At 44.4% G+C, this 22,279-nt stretch overlaps 1 protein-coding gene across 1 annotated transcript in view; it reads left to right on the top strand.

Moving 5' to 3' along the window:
* Window positions 1–22,279, top strand: part of cacna2d2a (calcium channel, voltage-dependent, alpha 2/delta subunit 2a) — a 320,922-nt gene that overhangs the window by 71,543 nt on the left and 227,100 nt on the right. Inside the window, 1 exon segment of the mRNA XM_070445771.1 lies at window positions 15,174–15,290. Within this exon segment, the coding sequence (XP_070301872.1) occupies window positions 15,174–15,290 (117 nt within the window).

Raw genomic sequence — 22,279 nt, forward strand, 5'->3', positions numbered from 1 at the left:
CTCTCTCTCTTCTCTCTCTTTTCTCTCTCTCTCTCGTTCTCGTTCTCTCTCTCTTCTCTCTCTCTCCTCTCTTCTTTCTCTCTCTTCTTCTCTCTTTCCTTCTTCCTCTCTCGTTCTCCTCTCTCTCTTTCTCTCTCTCTTTTCTCTCTCTCTCTCTCTTTCTCTTCTTTCTCGTCTCTCTCTGCTTTCTCTCCGTCTTTCTCTCTCTTCTCTCTCTCTCTCTCTTTTCTCTCTCTTCTCTCTCTTTCTCCTCTTTCTCTCTCTTCCTCTTTCGTTCTCTCTTTCTTTCTCTCTCTTCTCTCTCTCTCTTGCTTTCTCTCTCTCTTCCTCTCTCTCTCTCTCTCTCTCTCTCTCTCTCTCTCCGTCTCTCTTCTCTCTCTCTCTCTCTCTCGTTCTCTCTCTCTCTCTCTCTCTCTCTCTCTCTCTCTCTCTTCTCTCTCTCCTCTCTCTGTCCTCGTTCTCTCTCTCTCGCGTTTCTTCCTAATCTATCTCCGTCGCTCTCCTCCCCTTCTCTCTGGCTACTCTTATTCAAATAAGCGTGTTTATCTCTTTTTTCTTTCTGTCTGTCTGGGGTTAGCTAACTGTCCTGGTGCCTGGCTGGCTGTGGGCGCGGAGTATGGTGAGTTGAATACTGTATGTTAATTTCTCTTGATCTTTTGATTTTGCTGAAGGTGATCAATGAATGAAGAGCCATAGAGTAGTTACAGTAAGTGTTTGGCAGGTCCATCTGTCCTGTCTGGCCTCCGTTTGTTCAGTCTGTTGTTTGTGTCTGTTCGTCAGGCAGGGTCTTGTATGTTTTGTTGTGCGTCTTGGTTGTCAGGTGTATTAGGCATCTATTCACACTGGTGAGGAGTTTCATTTGAATCAGGGTTAGACGTGACATTGAATGAAGGTCATAGGCACGGGCCACTTCCCCTATTGAGCTCAGGTTTGCGGTCGGAGTCCGCACCTTTGAGAGGGGGGGGGTGGTACTGCCATGGAATAGCAGTGTGTCTCTACTGATATCTCTATTTTAGTTAGGTCAGGAGTGGTGCATTAAGCGGTGCTGATTGTCTATTTAAAGGCGTGGAAAGGGTTTATGGGTAATCTATCTTGGGCACTCGAGCTGATAAGGTTCAAAAAAGTCAGAAGGGCAGACTGGGGGTCTATTCGTTGTCTCGGTGATTCAGGGAACTCATATAAAATAGGCTAGAACCACTTAATATCGGTTGAAGGTTTGTCCATTGTGGATTTGTAGTTGGGGATCTTGACTAATGCTAATTACAGGTTCTTTCGTTCTGGGCCTGTGTGAGCGACAGTTATATTAGCTTCCACGTTTATCCGTGGGTGTTGTATTTGCAATTTTTATTTGGTCTATTTTGGGTTGGTTAATGAGTTTTTCTCGTCCTTTACGTAAATTTTAGGGCACTGCGTAAAATCATATCCCTCACAAGCTGGTATCTTGGTCAATCAGCAGTTATGAATAACCAACGTGACAGTGATATCTTGTATTTACATCTAATAACAGGTTGAAGTTTGTCTTGAAGGATTGGTTCTTAAAGACACACGACTTTTCACAGATGTAGTTTTGTACACATGTAGTTTTAATAAGGTTGTTCACACGACTTTATCTCTTCGCTACCACATAGATTTATCAGATTACACTCCACTTCATTGTTATTTATTTTTTTATTTAACAGCTTTATTTCTCACGATAGGCATTACTGGTATTTTGTGTATATGTAGTAGGGAAGAGAAAAGGTTAGGGTTGAGTGCAGATTTAAACTGAAAACTCTTGGTTACTCATCACCAATGACTCGGGTTGGAGAGGAGTTAAGCCCCCCCCGTATGAGGAGTTTAAGCCCCCCGTATGCACCAGAGTTTAACCCCCCGTTTATGCAGGACAGATTTATATCCACGGCGTGATGAGGAGTTGATTGGCTTTTCCCCCGGTATGTTAGGAGGGCTTAGGGACGCCTTTGTCCGTTATATCCAAGGAGGAGTTAACCCCCCGTAATGAGGAGTTAACCCACCGTATGAGGAGTTTAACCGCCGGGCCCGTATGAGGAGTAAAATCCCGCCGTATGAGGAAACATTAACCCCCGGATTTAGGAGTTTAAACCCCCCCGTATGAGGAGTCTAACCCCTTTCCGTATGAGGAGTCACTACCCCTCGTATGACGGAGTTAACCCCGGCTGACATATGCAGGAGTTAACCCGCCGTTATGAGGAGTTAACCCCGTATGAGGTTTTAACGCCCGCCAGTATGCAGGAAGTTAACCCCCCCGTATACGGAGTGCAGTCTGGAACCCCTCGTATAGAGGAGTTGAACCCCTTACGTTGTCCGCGCGTATAGGAAGTTAAATTGCCCCTGCGCCTCAATCGAGGAAGTTACCCCCGTAGAGGAGTTAACCCCGGATGAGGAGTTTAATCCGCCCCGTTTTTATGAGACCCGAGTTAAGGCCTCTTTTTATCGTATGCAGGAGTTAACACCCCGTATGAGGAAGTTTAATCCCGCAAGCCGTATTTGCCAGGTGTGTAGACCCTCCGCGTATGAGGTTAAAGCCCCCCGTATGAGGAGTTAACCCGCCCGTATGAGGATTTAAACCCCCCGTATGCGGAGTGGGTATAACGCCCTGGTCGTCAGTGAATGGAGGAAGTTAATTGTCCTTTCCGTTTATGCAGGAGTTAATCCCCGTATGAGGAGTTAACCCCCCGAATGAGGAGTTTAATCCCCCATAGTGAAAGTTAAACCCACTCCGTGTTATCGAAAGCGAGTTATACCCAGGCCGTTAGGTCGTGTTATTGTAAAGGAGTGATAACCCCCGTATGTTGGGTTTGTTAAACTTCGCCCCCCGTAATGTGGAGGCTTAATCCCGCCTATGTGGAGTTAATCCCTCCCCTACACCCGATTAATGGAGGACCCTAGGGATCACCCCCCTTATGAGAGAATAGGGTAATGCAGGTAGGGTTTAAGGGTTGACCGGATGAAGTGAGTATAATCCCCCCCGTATCGAGGAGTTAACTGCCTCGTATGAAGGAGTTAACCCCCGCCGTTATGAGGAGTTATCCCCCCGTCCTGCAAGGAGTTTACACGCCCAGGTGGCGTATCCAGGAGGGTGTAGTTTAACGGTCCTCGCAGGCATAGTGGATGGAGTTGTAAACTTCGCCCCGTTAATCAAGAAGGAGTTAACCCCCGGATTTGAGGAGTTAACCCCCGTCATGAGGAGTCTTATTAAGTTCCGGTTAGTGTTAGTGTTGTTCACTCCCTAACAGTCAGTTAGTGTCTTATGAGCGTTCGTATTCATCGAGTGAGTTTTTACCAGTTATCCGTCAGGGGTCAGTTGTTAGAGGTTGTTTCACTAAACAGTAACAGTCCAGGTAGTGTTAGAGGGTTGTTCCATCCTCAGTCACCAAGTCCAGGTAGTGTTAGAGGTTGTTCCCCTACAGTACCAGTCAGGTAGTGTTAGATGTTGTTGCACTACGGTACCAAGTCAGCGTACTGTTAGAGTCTGACTCAGTACAGGGTAGTGGTTAGGAGTTGTTCACTCAGTACGCAGTCGGTAGTGTTAGAGGTTGTCTCACTACAGTACAGTACCAGGTACGTGTTAGAGGTTGTTCACTACAGTACCAGTCAGGTAGTTGTAGTAGGTGTGTCAACGTACAGTACAGTCAGGTAGTGTTAGAGGTTGTTCAGTCAGTACCAGTCCAGGTAGTGTTAGAGTTGTTCAGTCAAGTACAGTGTAGTGTTAGAGGTTGTTCACTACAGTACCAGTCAGGTAGTGTTAGAGGTTGTTCACTACAGTACCAGTCAGGTAGTGTTAGAGGTTGTCTTCACGTTAACTGTACCAGGAAGTAGTGTAACACCAGTACGGTAGTGTTAGGAGGTTTGTTCACTACAGTACCAGTTCAGGTAGTGTTAGAGGTTGTTTCACCCGGTATACAAGTAGCCAGCAGGTAGTAAAGTAACTGCTATAGAGGTTGTTTCTACAGTACCCAGAGGTGTCGACGTAGTTAGAGGTTGTTCACTACAGTACAGTCGGTTAGTGTTAGAGTGTTGTTTTCCCCCTAACAAGTGTACTATCCAGAGTAGTATTTACAGGCTACGGCGTTGATACGGTTCTGTTCCTACGTAAGGCACACGAATACTCAGGTAGGTAGGTAGTGTTATGAAGGTTGTTCACTAACAGTACCATCACAGGTAGTGTTTTAGCAGGTTGTGTACACTGTATACAGTACATCAAGTAGGTAGTGTTAGAGGTTGTTCACTACAGTACCAGTAGGGTAGCTGTTAGAGTAATGGGTTGATGTCCAGCTTACAGTAACAGGTCAGGTAGTGTTAGAGGTTGTTCACTACAGTACCAGTCAGGTAGTCCGTTAGGAGGTTTGATTCAACTACAGTACCAGTCAGCGTAGTCGGTTAGAGGTTGTTCACTAAGTACAAGTACAGGTTCCATCAGTGTATGGTTAGAGGTTGTTCATACACAGTGTACCAGTGGTAGCTGTTAGATGTGTTGTTCAGTTACATGTACCAGTCAGGTAGTGTAGAGGTTGTTACCGATAACTAGAAGGTTTAAACCAGTCAGGTAGGTTGTTAGAGGTTGTTCACTAACAGTCCGTATGAGGAATTTAACAGGCTAGTGCGCCTTAGAGGTTGTTCACTACAAAGTCAGTCGGGTTGTTGTTAGAAGTTGAGGTATTACATGTGTCGTCCGGTAGCGTTAGGCATTGTTACACAAATACCAGTACATCAGTAGCGGTTAGATGTTGTTCACTACAGGTACCAGTCAGGTAGTTAGTTAGACGCACTGTTGTTCACTACAGTACCAGTCAGGTAGGGTTAGATTGTTGTTCACTACAGTACCAGTCGGTAGTGTTTTAAGAGTTGTTCACTGAAGGATTTAACAGGTAACACAGTCAGGTACGTTAGAGGTTGTTTCACTACAGTCCAGCTACAGGGTAGTGTTAGGAGAGTTTGTTCACTACGTACCAGTCAGGTAGTGTTAGAGGTTTGTTCATACAGTACAGTCAGGTACGTGTTAGAGGTTGTTCATAAGTAACCAGTCAGGTAGTGTTAAGGTTTGTTCACTAAGTACAGTCAGGTAGTGTTGAGGTTTTCCTACAGTACCCAGTCAGGTAGTGTTAGGGTTTGTTCACTACAGTACAAGTCAGGTAGTTAGAGGTTGTTCACAGAGTACCGAGTCGTAGTGTTGAGGTTGTTCACTAACAGTACAGTCAGGTAGTGTTAGGGTTGTTCACTACAGTACCAGTCAGGTAGTGTTTAGAAGTAGTTGTTACACTACAGTATCCAGTCAGTAGTGTTAGAGGTTTGTTCACTACAGTACCGTCAGGTTAGGTGTTAGAGTTGTTCACTACCAGTACAGTCAGGTAGAGGAAGGTTGTCATTACAGTACCGTCAGGTAGTGTTAGAGGTTGTTCAGCTACGTACCAGTCAGGTAGTTAGTGTTGTCATACAGTACCAGTCAGGTAGTGTTGAGGTTGTTCACTACGTACCAGTCAGGTAGTGTTTAGAGGTGTTGTCATTACAGTACCAGTTCAGGTAGTGTTAGAGGTTTGTTCACTACAGTACCAGTCAGGTTAGTGTTAGAGGTTGTTCACTAAGTACCAGTCAGGTAGTGTTAGAGGTTGTTCAGTTACAGTAAAGTCAGGTAGTGTTTTAGAGGTTGTTCACTACAGTACAGTCAGGTAGTGTTAGAGGTTGTTCATACAGTACCAGTCAGGTAGTGTTAGAGTGTTGTTCCCTACAGTACCAGTCAGTAAGTGTTAGAGGTTTTTTTTTACAGTACAGTCAGGTAGTGTGTTAGAGGTTGTTCACTACAGTACCAGTCAGGTAGTGTTAGAGGTTGTTCATACAGTACCAGTCAGGTAGTGTTAGAGGTTGTCACTACAGTCAGTCAGGTGTGTTTAGATGTTGTTCACTACAGTAACAGTAGGTAGTGTTAGAGTTGTTCAGTACAGTACCAGTCAGGTAGTGTTAGATGTTGTTCACGTACAGTACCAGTCAGGTACGTGTTAGAGGTTGTTCACTACAGTACAGTCAGGTAGTGTTAGAGGTTGTTTCACTACAGTACAGTCAGTAGTGTTAGAGGTTGTTCACTACAGTACCAGTCAGGTAGGAAGGTTGTTCAAGTACAGTACCAGTCAGTAGTGTTAAGGTCTGTTTCACTCAGTACTCAGCTCAGAGTATTTAGAGGGTTAGTTGCACTACAGTACCAGTCAGTGTCGTTAAGAGTTGTTTCACTACAGTACACGTCATGGTACGTGTTAGAGGTTGTTTCACTACATACCAGTCAGGTAGTGTTAGATGTTGTTCACTTACAGTACCAGTCAGGTGTGTTAGAGGTTGTTCACTACAGTACAGTCAGGTACGTTAGAGGTTGTTTCAGTACAATACCAGTCAGGTAGCGTGGTGGTTGTAACGTAGTATAGTGTTGAGGTTGCAACTACATACAGTAAGTAACGTTGTCAGTACAGTCGTAGGTAGTTAGAGGTTGTTCACACAAGTACCAGTCAGGTAGTGCTTAGAGGTTGGTTCCATTACAAACCAGTCAGGTCAGTGTTAGAGGTTTTTCACTAGAGTACCAGTTCAGTAGTGTTAGAGGTTGTTCACCTACGTACCGAGCTCAGGTAGTGTAAGCCTCTCCCTCAGGGCTAGTGTGTGTAAATATTTAGCTTTTGTTTCCTGTGATGCATCATGCTCAGGCTGTTTGACTCAGTGAACCAGTAGCTTTGCAGTTGATCACTCTGGCTTGGATCACTGTTGAGTTAGACTCCACTTTATTGGCGGAGTGGCTAGGCCTACAGTATTTATATGTAATATATATATTTTTATTTATTATGTTTTTTTGTGATGTTTTCTCTGTGCACTTACATACTTGTAAGGTTTTTTGTGACAGTGTCCCCTCTAACTCAACATCAAAGCAGAACACTCTGAATGACACATTAGGGCCAGCCACCGTAACAGTCAACTCTCCTGTTCTGTCTCAGTAAAATCCTCTGGAGGGTCGTGCCTCCAGTGCCAGCCATCCCTGACTGTTCTGTCTTCTCAGTCTTACTGAACTCTGACGGTCGGTCTTGGCGGTCCTGGTTTGTTGTGTCTTATCAAGCTCCTCTGGGGGGCTGCTGTGCCGTGCCGTGTCGTGCCGTTATTTCTCCCTGCCTCTGTTCTCCCTTATTGAACTGTTCCCGGGGCCTGTGGATGCTGGCTCGGTCTGCTCGGCAGAGCCCTCTAATATTTCTTAATGATGTGGCATCTGTCTCCGTCACCCTCAGCCGGCACCAGCCTGATGCCTCCTATTGTGGCTGACTTCACAGAGCAATAAGCAGTCCTGTCTCTTAGACACAGACGTAGGGACAATAACACCAGCCTGCCAGGCTGCTGTCAGAGCAAACAGCAGAAAGGCCCCAACAAACAATGCTCTTTTTCAACAAAGCGGGAGTCAAACATAATTTTCCTTTTTATTTATTTATTATAGTTTTTCTCTTTGGAGTTATTTAGACTGTGTTGATGGCAGAATAATTTGAGGGTTTCTGAGATAGCGAACATAGAGGTGTTTGAAATGATTTTGCAGCTTTGACAACTCTTTTTTAGGAAGGGGGAGTAGAGTCACAGAGGGGAAGAGATGGTGAGTTGTGATTGGACAAGCAGAGAACGGTGGCTCTCTGATTGGATAAAGATGGAGCAGAGAGAGTCCTGTTTTAACAGAGATTCTCTGGAGTGTCACCACACCCTACTCTCCATCTGCGTGTTTACACTCACACACTCTGAGCACACAGCAACCGGTTACACTCACACACTCTGAGCACACAGCAACCGGTTACACCCACACACTCTGAGCTTGGCTCACAGCAACCGGTTACACTCACACACTCTGAGCACACAGCAACCGGTTACACTCACACACTCTGAGCTTGGCTCACAGCAACCGGTTACACTCACACACTCTTCGAGCTTTGGCTCACAGCAACCGGTTAACACTCACACACTCTGAGCACACAGCAACCGGACACTCACACACTCTGAGCACACAGCAACCGGTTACACTCCAACACTCTGAGCACACAGCAACCGGTTACACTCACACACTCTGAGCTTGGCTCACAGCAACCGGTTACACTCACACACTCTGAGCACAGGCAGCAACCGGTTACCACTCACACCATTCTGGCACAACAGAACCGGTTACACTCACACACTTGAGCACACAGCAACCGGTTACACTCACACACTCTGAGCTTGGCACACAGCAACCGTTACACTCACTTCACACTCTGAGCTTGGCCAGCAACGGTTACACTCACACACTCTGAGCCTCACAGCAAACGGTTACATCACACACTCTGAGTTGGCTCAAGCAACCGGTTACACTCAACACTCTGAGCTTGGCTCAACAGCAACCGGTTTACACTCACACACTCTGAGCACACAGCAACGGTTACACTCAACCACTCTGAGCTTGGCACACAGCAACCGGTTACACTCACACACTCTGAGCTTGGCACACGCAACGGTTACACTCACCTCTGAGCACACAGCAACCGGTTACACTCACACACTCTGAGCACACAGCAACCGGTTACACTCACACACTCTGAGCTTGGCTCACAGCAACCGGTTCCACTCACACACTCTGAGCTTGGCTCACAGCAACGGTTAAACTCACACACTCTGAGCTTGGCTCACAGCAACCGGTTACACTCACACACTCTGAGCTTGGCTCACGCGCAACCGGTTACACTCACACACTCTGAGCACACAGCAACCGGTTACACTCACACACTCTGAGCACACAGCAACCGGTTACACTCACACACTCTGGCATTCAGCACCGGTTACCTCACACACTCTGAGCTTGGCTCACAGCAACCGGTTACACTCACACACTCTGAGCACCACAGCAACCGGTTACACTCACCACTCTGAGCACACAGCAACGGTTACACTCACACACTCTGAGCACACAGCAACCGGTTACACTCACAACACTCTGAGCTTGGCACACAGCAACCGGTTACACTCACACACTCTGAGCTTGGCACACAGCAACCGGTTACACTCACACACTCTGAGCTTGGCTACACAGCAACCGGTTACACTCACACACTATGGCTTGGCTCACAGCACCGGTTAACACTCACAACTCTGAGCACACAGCAACCGGTTACACTCACACACTCTGAGCTTGGCACACAGCAACCGGTTACACTCACACACTCTGAGCTTGGCACACAGCAACCGGTTACACTCACACACTCTGAGCACCAGCAACCGGTTACACTCACACACTCTGAGTGACACAGCAACCGGTTACACTCACACATCTGAGCTTGGCTCACAGCAACCGGTTACCTCTCACTGAGCTTGGCTCACAGCAACGGTACTCTCACCTACACTCTGAGCTTGGCTCACAGCAACCGGTTACACTCACACACTCTGAGCTTGGCTCACAGCAACCGGTTATCATAGCTAATCATCCGTGTGTGAGTGCACCACACATGTGTGTGTCACTCTCATGACTGCCAGGGTGAGCATATTGGCTTGGATTGGCATGCCAACTCTTTCAGATCCTGTGCTAGTGTTGCGACCAACCGGCTCCATTGGCCCTATCCACACTGCAAATCCACCACATCTGCCAGTTTCCTCCTCTGCTGTGTTAATTACAGTCATATCCAGGAAACTGTCCGTGCATCATAGACATGACTCAGTCACATCACTGATAGTCATGTCTTTTTACTGTGAAGTCAGTCCAAATCACACATTTCATTATTTGAGCTTCTAACACTGCTATGACATACATACAATATGCCCCCCTCCAACACTTCCAATTTCAACTGTATGCAATTTTCCCTTTCTGAATAGATCCACAAATATTTCACAAGTGATGACAAGGGTTGGATTTGAATGTAACGAATGTGGCTGAGAGCATGTCAGTATGACTTTATAAGAAAACTGCACACAGTACTGTATGCAAATATCTAGCTAAGAAAATTCATAGACAATTGAGTATGTTTAATTTAGCATTTTTTTCGTGGTACCAAGTGTTTCCCTTTTCCAAACATATTGCTTTCCAAATACTGTATGATCCACCAACCTCCACTTACGTGTGACTGGATGCCTGGTAGAGGGCTCTAGCCGTCGTCAGACTGGTTGTGTGGTTCTTCTAGAATCTTCTAGTAGTGCACTACATTGGGAATCGGATGCCATTTGAGCTTCAGCCAAGGATTTCTCATTAGCGAGTGTTCCCCATAGAGATACAGTACCTGGATCCCCCCTCTCTCCATGGTGCTAGCATCTGGCAGAGCTGCGAGCACAGTACACTGCGATCCCACTGTTTTTGTCTGTGTTGGGCTGTTATTGAGTTGCAGGAGGAGTACACTACAAGCACTCAACAGACAGGTTTGTGCTCATAGATCCAGATAGAGATATAGTAGTCTAGTGAGGCTTTAGACATGGTACAAAATGCCCAGTGTGTATGTGACTGTCCAGAAGAAGGTGCTAGCTGCAGTCTAGTAGATATAATGAATGTACAGTATATCTCATAAAAAGAGGAGAATAAAGTGAGAAATCTCGAAGGCTACTGATGCAGGTCTACCTTCATCTGTCTATTTTGTTTAAAGTGCATTTGGAAAGTATTCAGAGCCCTTGACTTTTTCCACATTTTGTTACGTTACAGCCTTATTCTAAAATGCATGAATGTTTTTTTCTCCTCATCAATCTACACAAAATACCCCATAATGACAAAGGAAAAACAGGTTTTTAGAAATGTTAGCAAATGTATTAAAAATAAAAACTGAAATATCACATTTACATAAGTATTCAGCGGCAGGGACTAGAGAATGAATATTGATTTAAAAACAAATTTGACGTGGTTTTTAAATCAACTTGGGAAAATGCATCACTTTAAAAGAGTCAGGGTTTGTAGTGTTTCAATGGAGCAGAGAAAACTTCCCTTTTCATGGGTTAATAAGATGATGTGTTAATGACTTCTTCCACCTTGAGAAATGCCCTCCTCTCAAATGGCGTTTGTGTGTGTGTGTGTGTGTGTGTGTGGGGGGGGTGTGGGTGTGGGTGCATGTGTGGGTGCGTGCGTGCGTGAGTGCGTGCGCGTTCACTGATTATTGGTCTGTGTGTGTGTCAGTGCATTGGTGAGTTACGCAGTGCAGGCTAATGATTTCTCCTGGGTGGGTAATGAAGTACGGAATGAAGGAAACAGGAAAATTGGGGAATAGAAACACCTGTCTGATTTAAAACTACAGCAATTCACATACAGGAGTCATAAAGGAGAGAACCTCTGTTTCCATATATACAGCAGTATGTCCTTATCTTCTGCTTCCATACACTACAGCAGTATGTCCTTATCTTCTGTTCATACACTACAGCAGTAGTGTCCATATCTCTGCTTCCATACACTTACAGCAGTATGTCCATATCTTCTGCTTCATACACCTAAGCAGTATGCCAGATATTCTGCTCATAACCTACAGCAGTATGTCCTTATCTTCTGCTTCATACACCTACAGCAGTATGTCCTTATCTTCTGCTTCCATCCACTACAGCAGTATGTCCATATCTTCTGCTTCCATACACCTACAGCAAGTATGTCCATATCTTCTGCTTCCATACACCTACAGCAGTATGTCCTTATCTTCTGCTTCCATACACCTACAGCAGTATGTCCATATCTTCTCCTTCCATACACCTACAGCAGTATGTCCTTATCTTCTGCTTCCATACACCTAAGCAGTATGTCCATATCTTCTGCTTCCATACACCTACAGCAGTATGTCCTTATTTCTGCTTCCATACACCTACAGCAGTATGTCCTTATTTTCTGCTTCCATACACCTACAGCAGTTGTCCATTATTCTGCTTCCATACACCTACAGCAGTATGTCTTATCTTCTGCTTCATACACCTACAGCGTATGTCTCAGATCTTCTGCTTCATAACACCTACAGCAGTATGTCCTTACTTCCTGCTTCCATATACACTACAGCAGTATGTCCATATCTTCTGCTTCCATACTAGCATATGTCCATCTGCTTCATACATAAGCAGTATGTCCATATCTTTTGCTTCCATACCTCTACAGAGTATGTCCATATCTTCTGCTTCCATACACCTACAGCAGTATGTCCATATATTCTGCTTCATACACCTACAGCAGTATGTCCATATCTTGTCTTCCATACACCTACAGCAGTATGTCCATATCTTCTGCTTCCATACACTTACAGCAGTATGTCCTTATCTCCTGCTTCCATACACCTACAGCGGTATGTCCATATATTCTGCTTCCATACACACTACAGCAGTATGCCCTTATATTCTGCTTCCATAACCTACAGCAGTATGTCATATTTCCTGCTTTTTCCAATACCACCTACGCATATGTCCTTATCTTCTGCTTCCATACACCTAAAGCAGTATGTCCAGATCTTCTGCTTCCATACACTTACAGCAGTATGTCCTTATCTTCTGCTTCCATAACACTACGCAGTATGTCCATATTTCTGCTTCCATACTAACAGCAGTATGCCTTTTTCTTCTGCTTCCATACACCTACAGCAGTATGTCCAGATATTCTGCTTCCATACACCTACAGCAGTATGTCTTATTTCTGCTTCCATACACCTACAGCAGTATGTCCAGATCTTCTGCTTCCATACACCTACAGCAGTATGTCCATATCTTCTGCTTCATACATACAGCAGTATGTCCATGATCTTCTGCTTCCATACACCTACAGAGTATGTCCATATCTTCTGCTTCCATACACTACAGCATATGTCCATATTTCTGCTTCCATACACTTACAGCAGTATGTCCTTATCTTCTGCTTCCATACACCTACAGCAGTATGTCCATATTTCTGCTTCCATACACCTACAGAGTATGCCTTATCTTCTGCTTCCATACACCTACAGCAGTATGTCCAGATATTCTGCTTCCATACCTACAGCAGTATGTCCTTATCTTCTGCTTCCATACACCTACAGCAGTATGTCCAGATCTTCTGCTTCCATACACCTACAGCAGTATGTCCATATCTTCTGCTTCCATACACCTACAGCAGTATGTCCATATCTTCTGCTTCCATCCACTACAGCAGTATGTCCATATTTCTGCTTCCATACACTACAGCAGTATGTCCTATCTTCTGCTTCCATACACTTACAGCAGTATGTCCATTATACTTATGCTTCATATCCTACAGGGCAGTAATGTTTATAACTCCACTGGGAAAAAGATCTTCTCACCTCCTGACTTTCTGGTTAAATAAAGGTGAAATAAAAACTCTTCTTGACCATTTAGCCAGACACAACAAGACAATATAGGCCAGGAGTGGGCAACTGGTGGCCCGCAGGCCTGGCCTCCCTTTTGTCGGCCCGTGGATCCATTCGAAGTCTGTTCGTGGATCAGCAGTCATTCAATTAGCCCATGTCTGCCAATCATTTTTGGGGTTGGTAAGTTAGTCTCGCGGCCGGCTATCTAAACTCAAATATCATATTAAAAACTGAAAACATTTATCTCCACCCTATGGTAAAATGTGTAGAATTGCAGGAGATGAAAAAGAAATAAAAAGTCTCTACGCTATCAATCTTTTGCTCGCAAAGCGGCGGGGCCCCCTAACAAAATGTAGCTTACGGCCCCAAAAAGGCTAGGGCCAGCTCTGACTGCATGTGTGGGTATGGATGTGGGTACGCAGACCCGCGAGCCACAGTGGCCCCTCATGATGAGTTCAGATTTTACTGGCTGCCTCTCMGCACACCTACCTTTTAGCCTGACAGTGATGGATCATGGGTGATGGAGGCTGACATTTTCCTCTTCTAATCGCTGCACACAAAACACGTAAATCTCAGCATATAAATAGCTCCTATTAATGATAGATATTTATAAACTGTGGGGTTCGAAACCCTGAGTGCTGATTGGCTGACAGCCGTGGTATATCAGACCGTATACCACGGGTATTTTTACTGCTCTAATTACGTTGGTAACCAGTTTATAATAGCAATAAGGCACCTCGGGGGTTTGTGGCATTGCATTGCGTCGTGCCTAAGAAAAGCCCTTAGCTGTGGTATACTGGCCATATACCACACCTCCTCGGGCCTTATTGCTTGAATATTACCCCTCCACACTTTTTCAGGAAGTACAAGAGGAAGTAAATCAGATTTCTGTGGTTGTATTTCACTTTTATTAATGCACCAATCAAGAGAGAGTATGTAAATGTATCAATCAGTAAAGCACATTCCCACACATTGCTTTCTCCTTATTACACATAGCTTACTCTGTCCCAATGTACGTAGTCTAATCACATCAACTGTACATGATAAAAGGCTTGTGAAATAGTCCTACAACTCTTAAAAAATTGCGCTATCTAGAACCTAAAAGGGTTATTCGGCTGTCCCCATAGGAGAACCCTTTGAAGAACCTTTTTTGGTTCCATGTAGAACCCTTTCCACGGAGGTTTCTACATGGAATCCAAACGGGTTCTAAATAGGACCAAAAAGGGTTCTACCTAGAATAAAAAAAAGGGGTATCCTATAGGGACAGCTGAATGATCCTTTTAGAACCCGTTTTTCTAAGAGTGTACTACAAGCCCACTAAGCCATAGTGAGGGTGGTTTTGCAGTGTGAATGTGTGCCGTATTGCACCACAGTGTAGTGTCTTATATGGCAGTCAGGATCCGTTTTAAACCCAAGGGACGTGGCCTGCTGTGGACCACAGAGCCTGTCTGCCTGTCAGAGCTCAGACTCAGAACCACTGCTGAGGACTACGGAGTCAGGTGAAACAGAGGATACTGGGAGAGTCCATTTCTCTGGCTCACAGCCTCTCTGTGTGGACAAACATCTGTCATGATTCTGGCTTCTGGTTGGCTGTCTCCGCCCCTGTTCTCGTTTCTGGTCACGCGCTTCTGTCTTTGTCTCTCCCTATTACGTTCATCTTCACTTTTCACTAAGGGATCTTGGACATTTAGCTTGTGTGTGCATTTAGTGGCTGGCTTGGTATTACCCCACAGACCTCGGCTGGTTAGGGCTCACTGTCAATACAGGACAGCTCTGCCATATTAGCTACATGAAATGACCTGCTAAGTGTGTGTGTGCTATGTTGACCCACATCATAAACTGATAGACATTTTGAACTGACCTTTGACTCCTGTGTTCTCTCTGTAGATTTACAATGAGAAGAAGAGTCAGTTTGACATCAAGAGGAACAATCCCAAGGACCTGGTGGAGAGGGTGGCACGAGACATCGCCAAGCTGCTCACTAGCAAGAGGAGAGCCCTGGAGGTAAGCGGATGCTACTGCACCTGTTAGAGAGTTGATGTTTCCAGAGGAGTAAAGAGTTATTTCCATATAGGAACATGCTGGAGGGGTTAGTTTCATATCTTCTTAAAGGGTTGCAATCAATCAAATGTATTTATAAAGCCCTTTTTACATTAGCAGAAAACCCCAAACAGCTAGCAATGCAGAAGCACAGTGGCTAGGAAAAACTCCCTAGAATACAAGGGGGATACCTAGTCAATTGTACAACTGAATGCATCCAACTGAAATGTGTCTTCTGCATTTAACCCAACCCCTCTGAATCAGAGAAGTACAGGGGGCTGCCTTAATGACATCCACGGCACCCGGGGGTTAACTGACTTGTTCAGGGGCAGAACGACAGATTTTTCCTTGTCAGCTCAGGGATTCGATCCAGCAACCTTTCGGTTACTGGCCCGTCGCTCTAACCACTAGGCTACCTGCCGCCGTGGTTAGATAAAGGCAGGAATCTAAGAAGAAACCTAGAGGGGTACCAGGTTGGTTCTGAGGGGTGGCCAGTCCTCTTCTGGCTGTGCCGGGTGGAGATAAAAAGAGTACATGGCCATTAAGGCCAGATTGTTCTTCAAGATGTTCAAACGTTCATAGATGACCAGCAGGGTCAAATAATAATCAGTGGTTGTAGAGGGTGCAACAGGTCAGTACCTCAGGAGTAAATGTCAGTTGGCTCTTCATAGCCGAGCATTCAGAGGTCGAGGCAGCAGGTGCGGTAGAGAGAGGGAGGGTCAAAAACAGCAGGTCCGGGACAAGGTAGCACATCCGGTGAACAGGTCAGGGTTCCCTAGCCGCAGGCAGAACAGTTGAAAATGGAGCAGCAGCACGAACATGTGGACTGGGGACAGCCAGGAGTCATCAGGCCAGGTAGTCCTGAGGCATGATCCTAGGGCTCAGGTCCTCCGGGAGGAGAGAGAGAATTAGAGGGAGCATACTTAAATTCACATATGACACCAGATAAGATAGGAGAATTACACCAGATATGACAGACTGACCCTAGCCCCCCGGCACATCGACTATTGCAGCATAGATACTGGAGACTGAGACAGGGGTGGGTCGGAGGACACTGTCGCCCCATCCGACGATACCTCCGGACAGGGCCAACCAGGCAGGATATAACACCACCCACTTTGCCAAAGCACAGCCCCCACACCACTAGAGGGATATAAACCAACTTACTACCCTGAGACAAGGCTGAGTATAGCCCACGAAGATCTCCTCCACCACACGAGCCCGAGGGAGCGCAAAACCGGACAGGAAGATCACGTCTGTGACTCAACCCACTCAAGTGACGCACCCCTCCTAGGGACGACATAGAAGAGCACTAGTAAGCCAGTGACTCAGCCCCCGTAATAGGGTCAGAGGCAGAGAATCCCAGTAGAGAGAGGGGAGCCGGCCAGGCATAGACAGCAAGGGTGGTTCGTCGCTCCAGTGCCTTGCCGTTCACCTTCGCACCCCTGAGCCATACTACACTCAATCATAGGACCTACTGAAGAGATTAATCTTCAGTAATGACTTAAACCTCTTAAGGATCCGCCCCTTTTTTACATTTTTGCCTAAAATCATATACCCAAATCTATCTGCCTGTAACTCAGGCCCTGAAGCAAGGATATGCATATTCTTGGTACCATTTGAAAGGAAACACATTGTGGTTGGTGGAAATGTGAAAGGAATGTAGGAGAATATAACACAATAGGTCTGGTAAAAGATAATACAAAGAAAAAAAGAACGTTATTTTGTATTTTTTTTGTACCATTATCTTTGAAATACAAGAGAAAGGCCATAATGTATTATTCCAGCCCAGCTGCAATTTAGATTTTGGCCACTAGATGGCAGCAGTGTATGTGCAAAGTTTTAGACTGATCCATTGAACCATTGTATTTCTGTTCAACATTTTGTATCAAGACTGCCCAAATGTGCCTAATTTGTTTATTAATAACTTTTCATGTTCAAAACTGTCCACTCTCCTCAAACAATAGCATGGTGTTATTTCACTGTAATAGGTACTGTAAATCGGACAGTGCAGTTCGATTAACAAGAATTTAAGCTTTCTGCCAATATCAGACATGTCTTATGTCCTGGGAAATGTTCTTGTTACTTACAACCTCATGCTAATCGCATTAACCTACGTTAGCTCAACCGACCCGTTTCAAGTTTCAACAGGAAACCAGTGCAGGGAAGCTAGCACTGATCAAATTTTGGGGTTGTAGTCAAGATTTTAGCAGCCGTATTTAGCACTAACTGAAGTTTATTTAGTTCCTTATCCGGGTAGCCGGAAGGGAACGGAATGTCCTTGAAGATAGCTATACTATTCTAGTGACTGAAAGGAAGTTCTGCAGAGGAGGGGAGTATTTTAGAGGTAACRGTCCAGGGGAGACAATTATTTGCATCATGATGTTCAGACAGGCAATCTGACTGGTTGCATTATGTTCAGACAGGCCCTCTGATTAATTGCAGTTTGTTTCTTCACTGATGGCATCGAGTTTCCTCCCCCCCAAGAGAGAAAATATTCAAAATCAGTTCGGGATATTTCAAAAAGCCGATCATAATATTAAGGCGCATGATAGAGTCACCGTTTGAACTAATCCCGAAAAATGTGATTTATAAAAAACATAATGTTGATGGGCCTTCTACTTTGGATAACAGAGCAGTTAATACGTTCATAAGGTTGGATAACAAAGCAGTTAATACGTTTATAAGGTTGGATAACAAAGCGTATTACGTTTAAGGGGATAAACAGAGCATAATACGTTATAAGGTTGGATAACCAGAGCAGTTAATACGTTCATAAGGTTGATAACAAACAGTTATATATCACGTTTATAAGGTTGGATAACAGAGCAGTTAATACGTTTATAAGGTTGGATAACAAAGCAGAGTAATACGTTCAAATAAGGTGGATTAACAAAGCAGTTAATACGTTTATTAAGGTTGGATAACAGAGCAGTTATACGTTTATAAGGTTGGATACAAAGCAGTTAATACGTTCATAAGGTGGATAACAAAGCAGTTAATACGTTTATAAAGGGTTTTTTGGGATGATTGTTGTTTCTGTATTTTGAATTCGAAAAGCAAAACCTATAGTTAATATTATTTAGGTTGGATAAAAAGCAGTATAATATGTTTAATATACGGTTGGATAAACAAAGCAGTTAATACATTAATTATGGGTTGTGTAACGATTAACAGAGCAGTTGTAAATAACGTTATACATTTTTAAGAGTTCGGTTATAACTAAGTAAATAGCAGTTATATACTTTAAGTTCGTTACGTGGATAACAAAGCAGTTAATACGTTCATAAGGTTGGGGGTATACAGAGCCGTTAATACGTTTTAAGTGTTGATAACAGAGACAGTTAATACGTTCATAAGGTTGGATAACAAAGCAGTAATCGATTGTATAAGGTTGGATAACAGAGCAGTTAATACGTTTAAAGGTTGGATAACAAAGCAGTTAATACGTTCATAAGGTTGGATAACAAAGCAGTTAATACGTTATAAGGTTGGATAACAGAGCAGTTAATACGTTATAAGGTTGGATAACAAAGCAGTTAATACGTTCATAAGGTTGGATAACAAAGCAGTTAATACGTTTATAAGGTTGGATAAACAAAGCAGTTAATACGTTTCATAAGGTTGGATAACAAAGCAGTTAATACGTTTATAAGTTGGATAACAAAGCAGTTAATACATTATTAGGTTGGATAACAAAGCAGTTAATACATTTATTAAGTTGGATAACAAAGCAGTTAATACATTTTTTTAGGTTGGATAACAAAGCAGTTAATACGTTTATAAGGTTGGATAACAAAGCAGTTAACCTCTCTAGGGTACGTGGGACGCGTAGCGTCCCACCTCTTCAACAGCCAGTGAAACTGCAGGGCGCCAAATTCAAACAACAGAAATCCCATAATTAAAATTAGTTAATACGCAGTTAATACGTTATAAGGTTGGATAACAGAAGCAGTTAATATGTTTATAAGGTTGGATAACAAAGCAGTTAATACGTTTATAAGGTTGGATAAACAAGCAGTAAAATACATTTATTAGGTTGGATAACAAAGCAGTTAATACATTTATACGTTTGGATAACAAAGCAGTTAATACGTTTACTAGGTTGGATAACAAAGCAGTTAATACGTTTATTAGGTTGGATAACAAAGCAGTTAATACGTTTATTAGGTTGGATAACAAAGCAGTTAATATGTTTGTTTTGCTCAAATCAGCTGTGCATTCATATCCACACGATACTGTGAAAGCATAATTTTACCCAACCATATCTACATTTGATAATCATAGTTTATATTCATTTAAAGTATAGCTAAGTTGGTTTCTTTTTTTATAATGTCGCAGGCGAATGTCCTCTGAATCAATTTAGTTGGCATCATATTCATAATTTCATGAAATGTGCGTGCTGCATATTAAAACACTGAGGGTAAACACATAGTGAGGAGATGCACCCATAGAGGAGACCTAAAGCCTACAGGCAGAGTGGAAGCACTGAGCCATACTGCTCTGAGGGGGGATAACAGACAGAGAGAGAGAGGAAGAGAGGGGGAGGGAGCTGTACTCCTCTCTCCTTCCCTCTGTGCTGCCTCTCAAAAGGGCCCTCAAGGCATAAGTGCTGCTGTTTTCACCAGTCAAGTCCCTTGAAGGAACATTTGAGGGTATCTTTTAACAGCACAGGGTCTCACATGAGAAGGCACAGTAACCCTGAGCAGTGCACCACAGCCTCTTCAAGGGACAGGCATGGCTAATTCTGTGGCACGGACCCTTAAAGTGAGAGGTATCACGATGTGCCCTGTGGTCGTGCCGTGTGTGGGAATGAAATTGCACTGCTACTGACCCTCCGTTGCCTGTTTTGGCAGGGGTGCCCTGTGAGCTCAGTGTAGTGCAGTGCCCACGCCTCTCCCCTCCCCATGCCTGTGTGCCCATCGTGCCCATCCTCCTGCTGGCCTAACCTCCCGGACCACACTGTCACCTCACATCCTGTCTCCACTGTTCACTCAGGAGGGAGGAGAGGAAACGAGGTGAAAAAAGAGAACTGATGGAATGAGAATGGCCCCTGAGGCACGGGAAAAACCAGGGAAATTATGTTCAGAAATTCATAGATTTAAAAATGAGCAATGAGAGAGAGATGGTTGGAATTGAGAGAGAGAGAGAGAGAGAGAGAGAGAGAGAGAGAGAGAGAGAGAGAGAGAGAGAGAGAGAGAGAGAGGAGAGAGGAGGAGAGAGAGAGAGAGAGAGAGAGAGAGAGGCGAGAGAGAGAGATTGGTTGGGAGAGACGAGAGAGAGAGAGAGAGAGAGAGATGGTTGGAGAGACAGAGAGAGAGAGAGTGAGAGAGAGATGGTTGGAGAGACAGAGAGAGAGAGAGAGAGATTACTCTGGAATACGCTAAAGGAGAGAACAGAGGATGGGGATTGTCACGGAGTCATTTTGTGGTAATTTAAGAGTAAGAGGTTCATAAAACGACATAAAACAGTTCATTTGTTTCATTTCGCCACATTATAAATTCTCACACTAAACAGAGAATTCATGACAGCTGAATCAATTCAACTCCACTAGGTATTCATACTGTAGACAGTGGGAATGGAACCAGACTCCTTATGCAGAGTGGAGATAAGGATGTCTCAAACTCATATCCAGGTTGGTTGTGTTGATGTTGCTTTTTATACCAGCCAATTTCTACTTCCTCCTTAATGGTTATTTACTCCCATGCATTCTGAAAGATTGAAAGCAGCACAGTAATCAGAATGGGAGCGACAAATAGCTGGAAATGTGAGTTGTGTAAATGCAAACCATTAAGTCCTTTCCTTGGATGGGCATACGTTAATATAAACTGTGTGGTTCGAGTCCTGAATGCTGATTGGCTGACAGCGTTGCGTCGTGCCTAAGAACAGCCCTAGCCGTTGTACATTGGCCATATACCACACCCCCTTGTGCCTTATTGCTTAAGTAGACTGTGGGGGGAGTATGTTTATATCTGCTGATGAACAAATGCAAAGCGACTCTAAATGCTTAGTTCCAACTGCTGGAAATGGAAACCACCTCATAACACTCCAGGCTCTCTCATATACAGTCATGTGAAATTGTATCCCGTCTAGGTAATGCCTCGACCCACTTGGCACAGACTTCAATTCAACGCCTTTTCCATGTTGGTTCAACGTAATTTCATTGAAATGATGTGGAAACAATGTTGATTCGACCAGTGTGTGCCCAGAAGGGAAGCTTTGAAACAACTGTATTGCATGCTGTTGTCATTGTAGCATGGAGACAACATCCATCCAGCCGTCTCCTGGCTTCCCTTTCCTTCTCACCCTCAGCGGAAATCAGTGACGTTGTCCAAAGTAAGATGTTGAGCTGTGAAGTCAAGAAACATGATGCATCACTATTCAGTGGTTAGCAATGAGTTTTAACCAGCAGGGGCCAGCAGTTTCAGGAACTCCTCCAGAATGATGATACAGTACAGTAAACTCTGGATGTATTATTCTGTTACATGACAGGGGCCCTCCATAACTAATATCCTGTGGAATAGAGGAAGAGAAAATAGAGTGTTGCAGACTCAGAAATGTGTGTGTGTGCCTTCGTCTATGTGTGCCTGTGTGTTTCACAAGTGTGTGTGTGTCTGTAACAAGTGTGTGTGTGTCTGCGACAAGTGTGTGTGTGTGTGTGTGTGTGTATTATCTGAGCATCAAGTCACACACCTGTACACCTAGCTTTATGAGAGGTGGTTGTTTGACAGCCTTTTAACCGAGAGCATGATATAGAACAGAGCCCTCCATGTAACCCGTCAAGTGTATAAAACACCAGGCAGAAGTGATTCCTGTTGAAGTGATCTGGGCCTGCATCTCTCTTCCCGGGTTCTTTTGACTCCGTCTCCTCTCCCTCCGCTCTGTGTTTCAGCGGCAGCTGGAGGTTCAGTTGGGCCGCTGTGTCCCTGCGAACCAGGCCCACACTCGTATAA

The sequence above is a fragment of the Salvelinus sp. IW2-2015 genome, linkage group LG1, assembly GCF_002910315.2.
Source record: "Salvelinus sp. IW2-2015 linkage group LG1, ASM291031v2, whole genome shotgun sequence".
NCBI lineage: Eukaryota > Metazoa > Chordata > Actinopteri > Salmoniformes > Salmonidae > Salvelinus > Salvelinus sp. IW2-2015.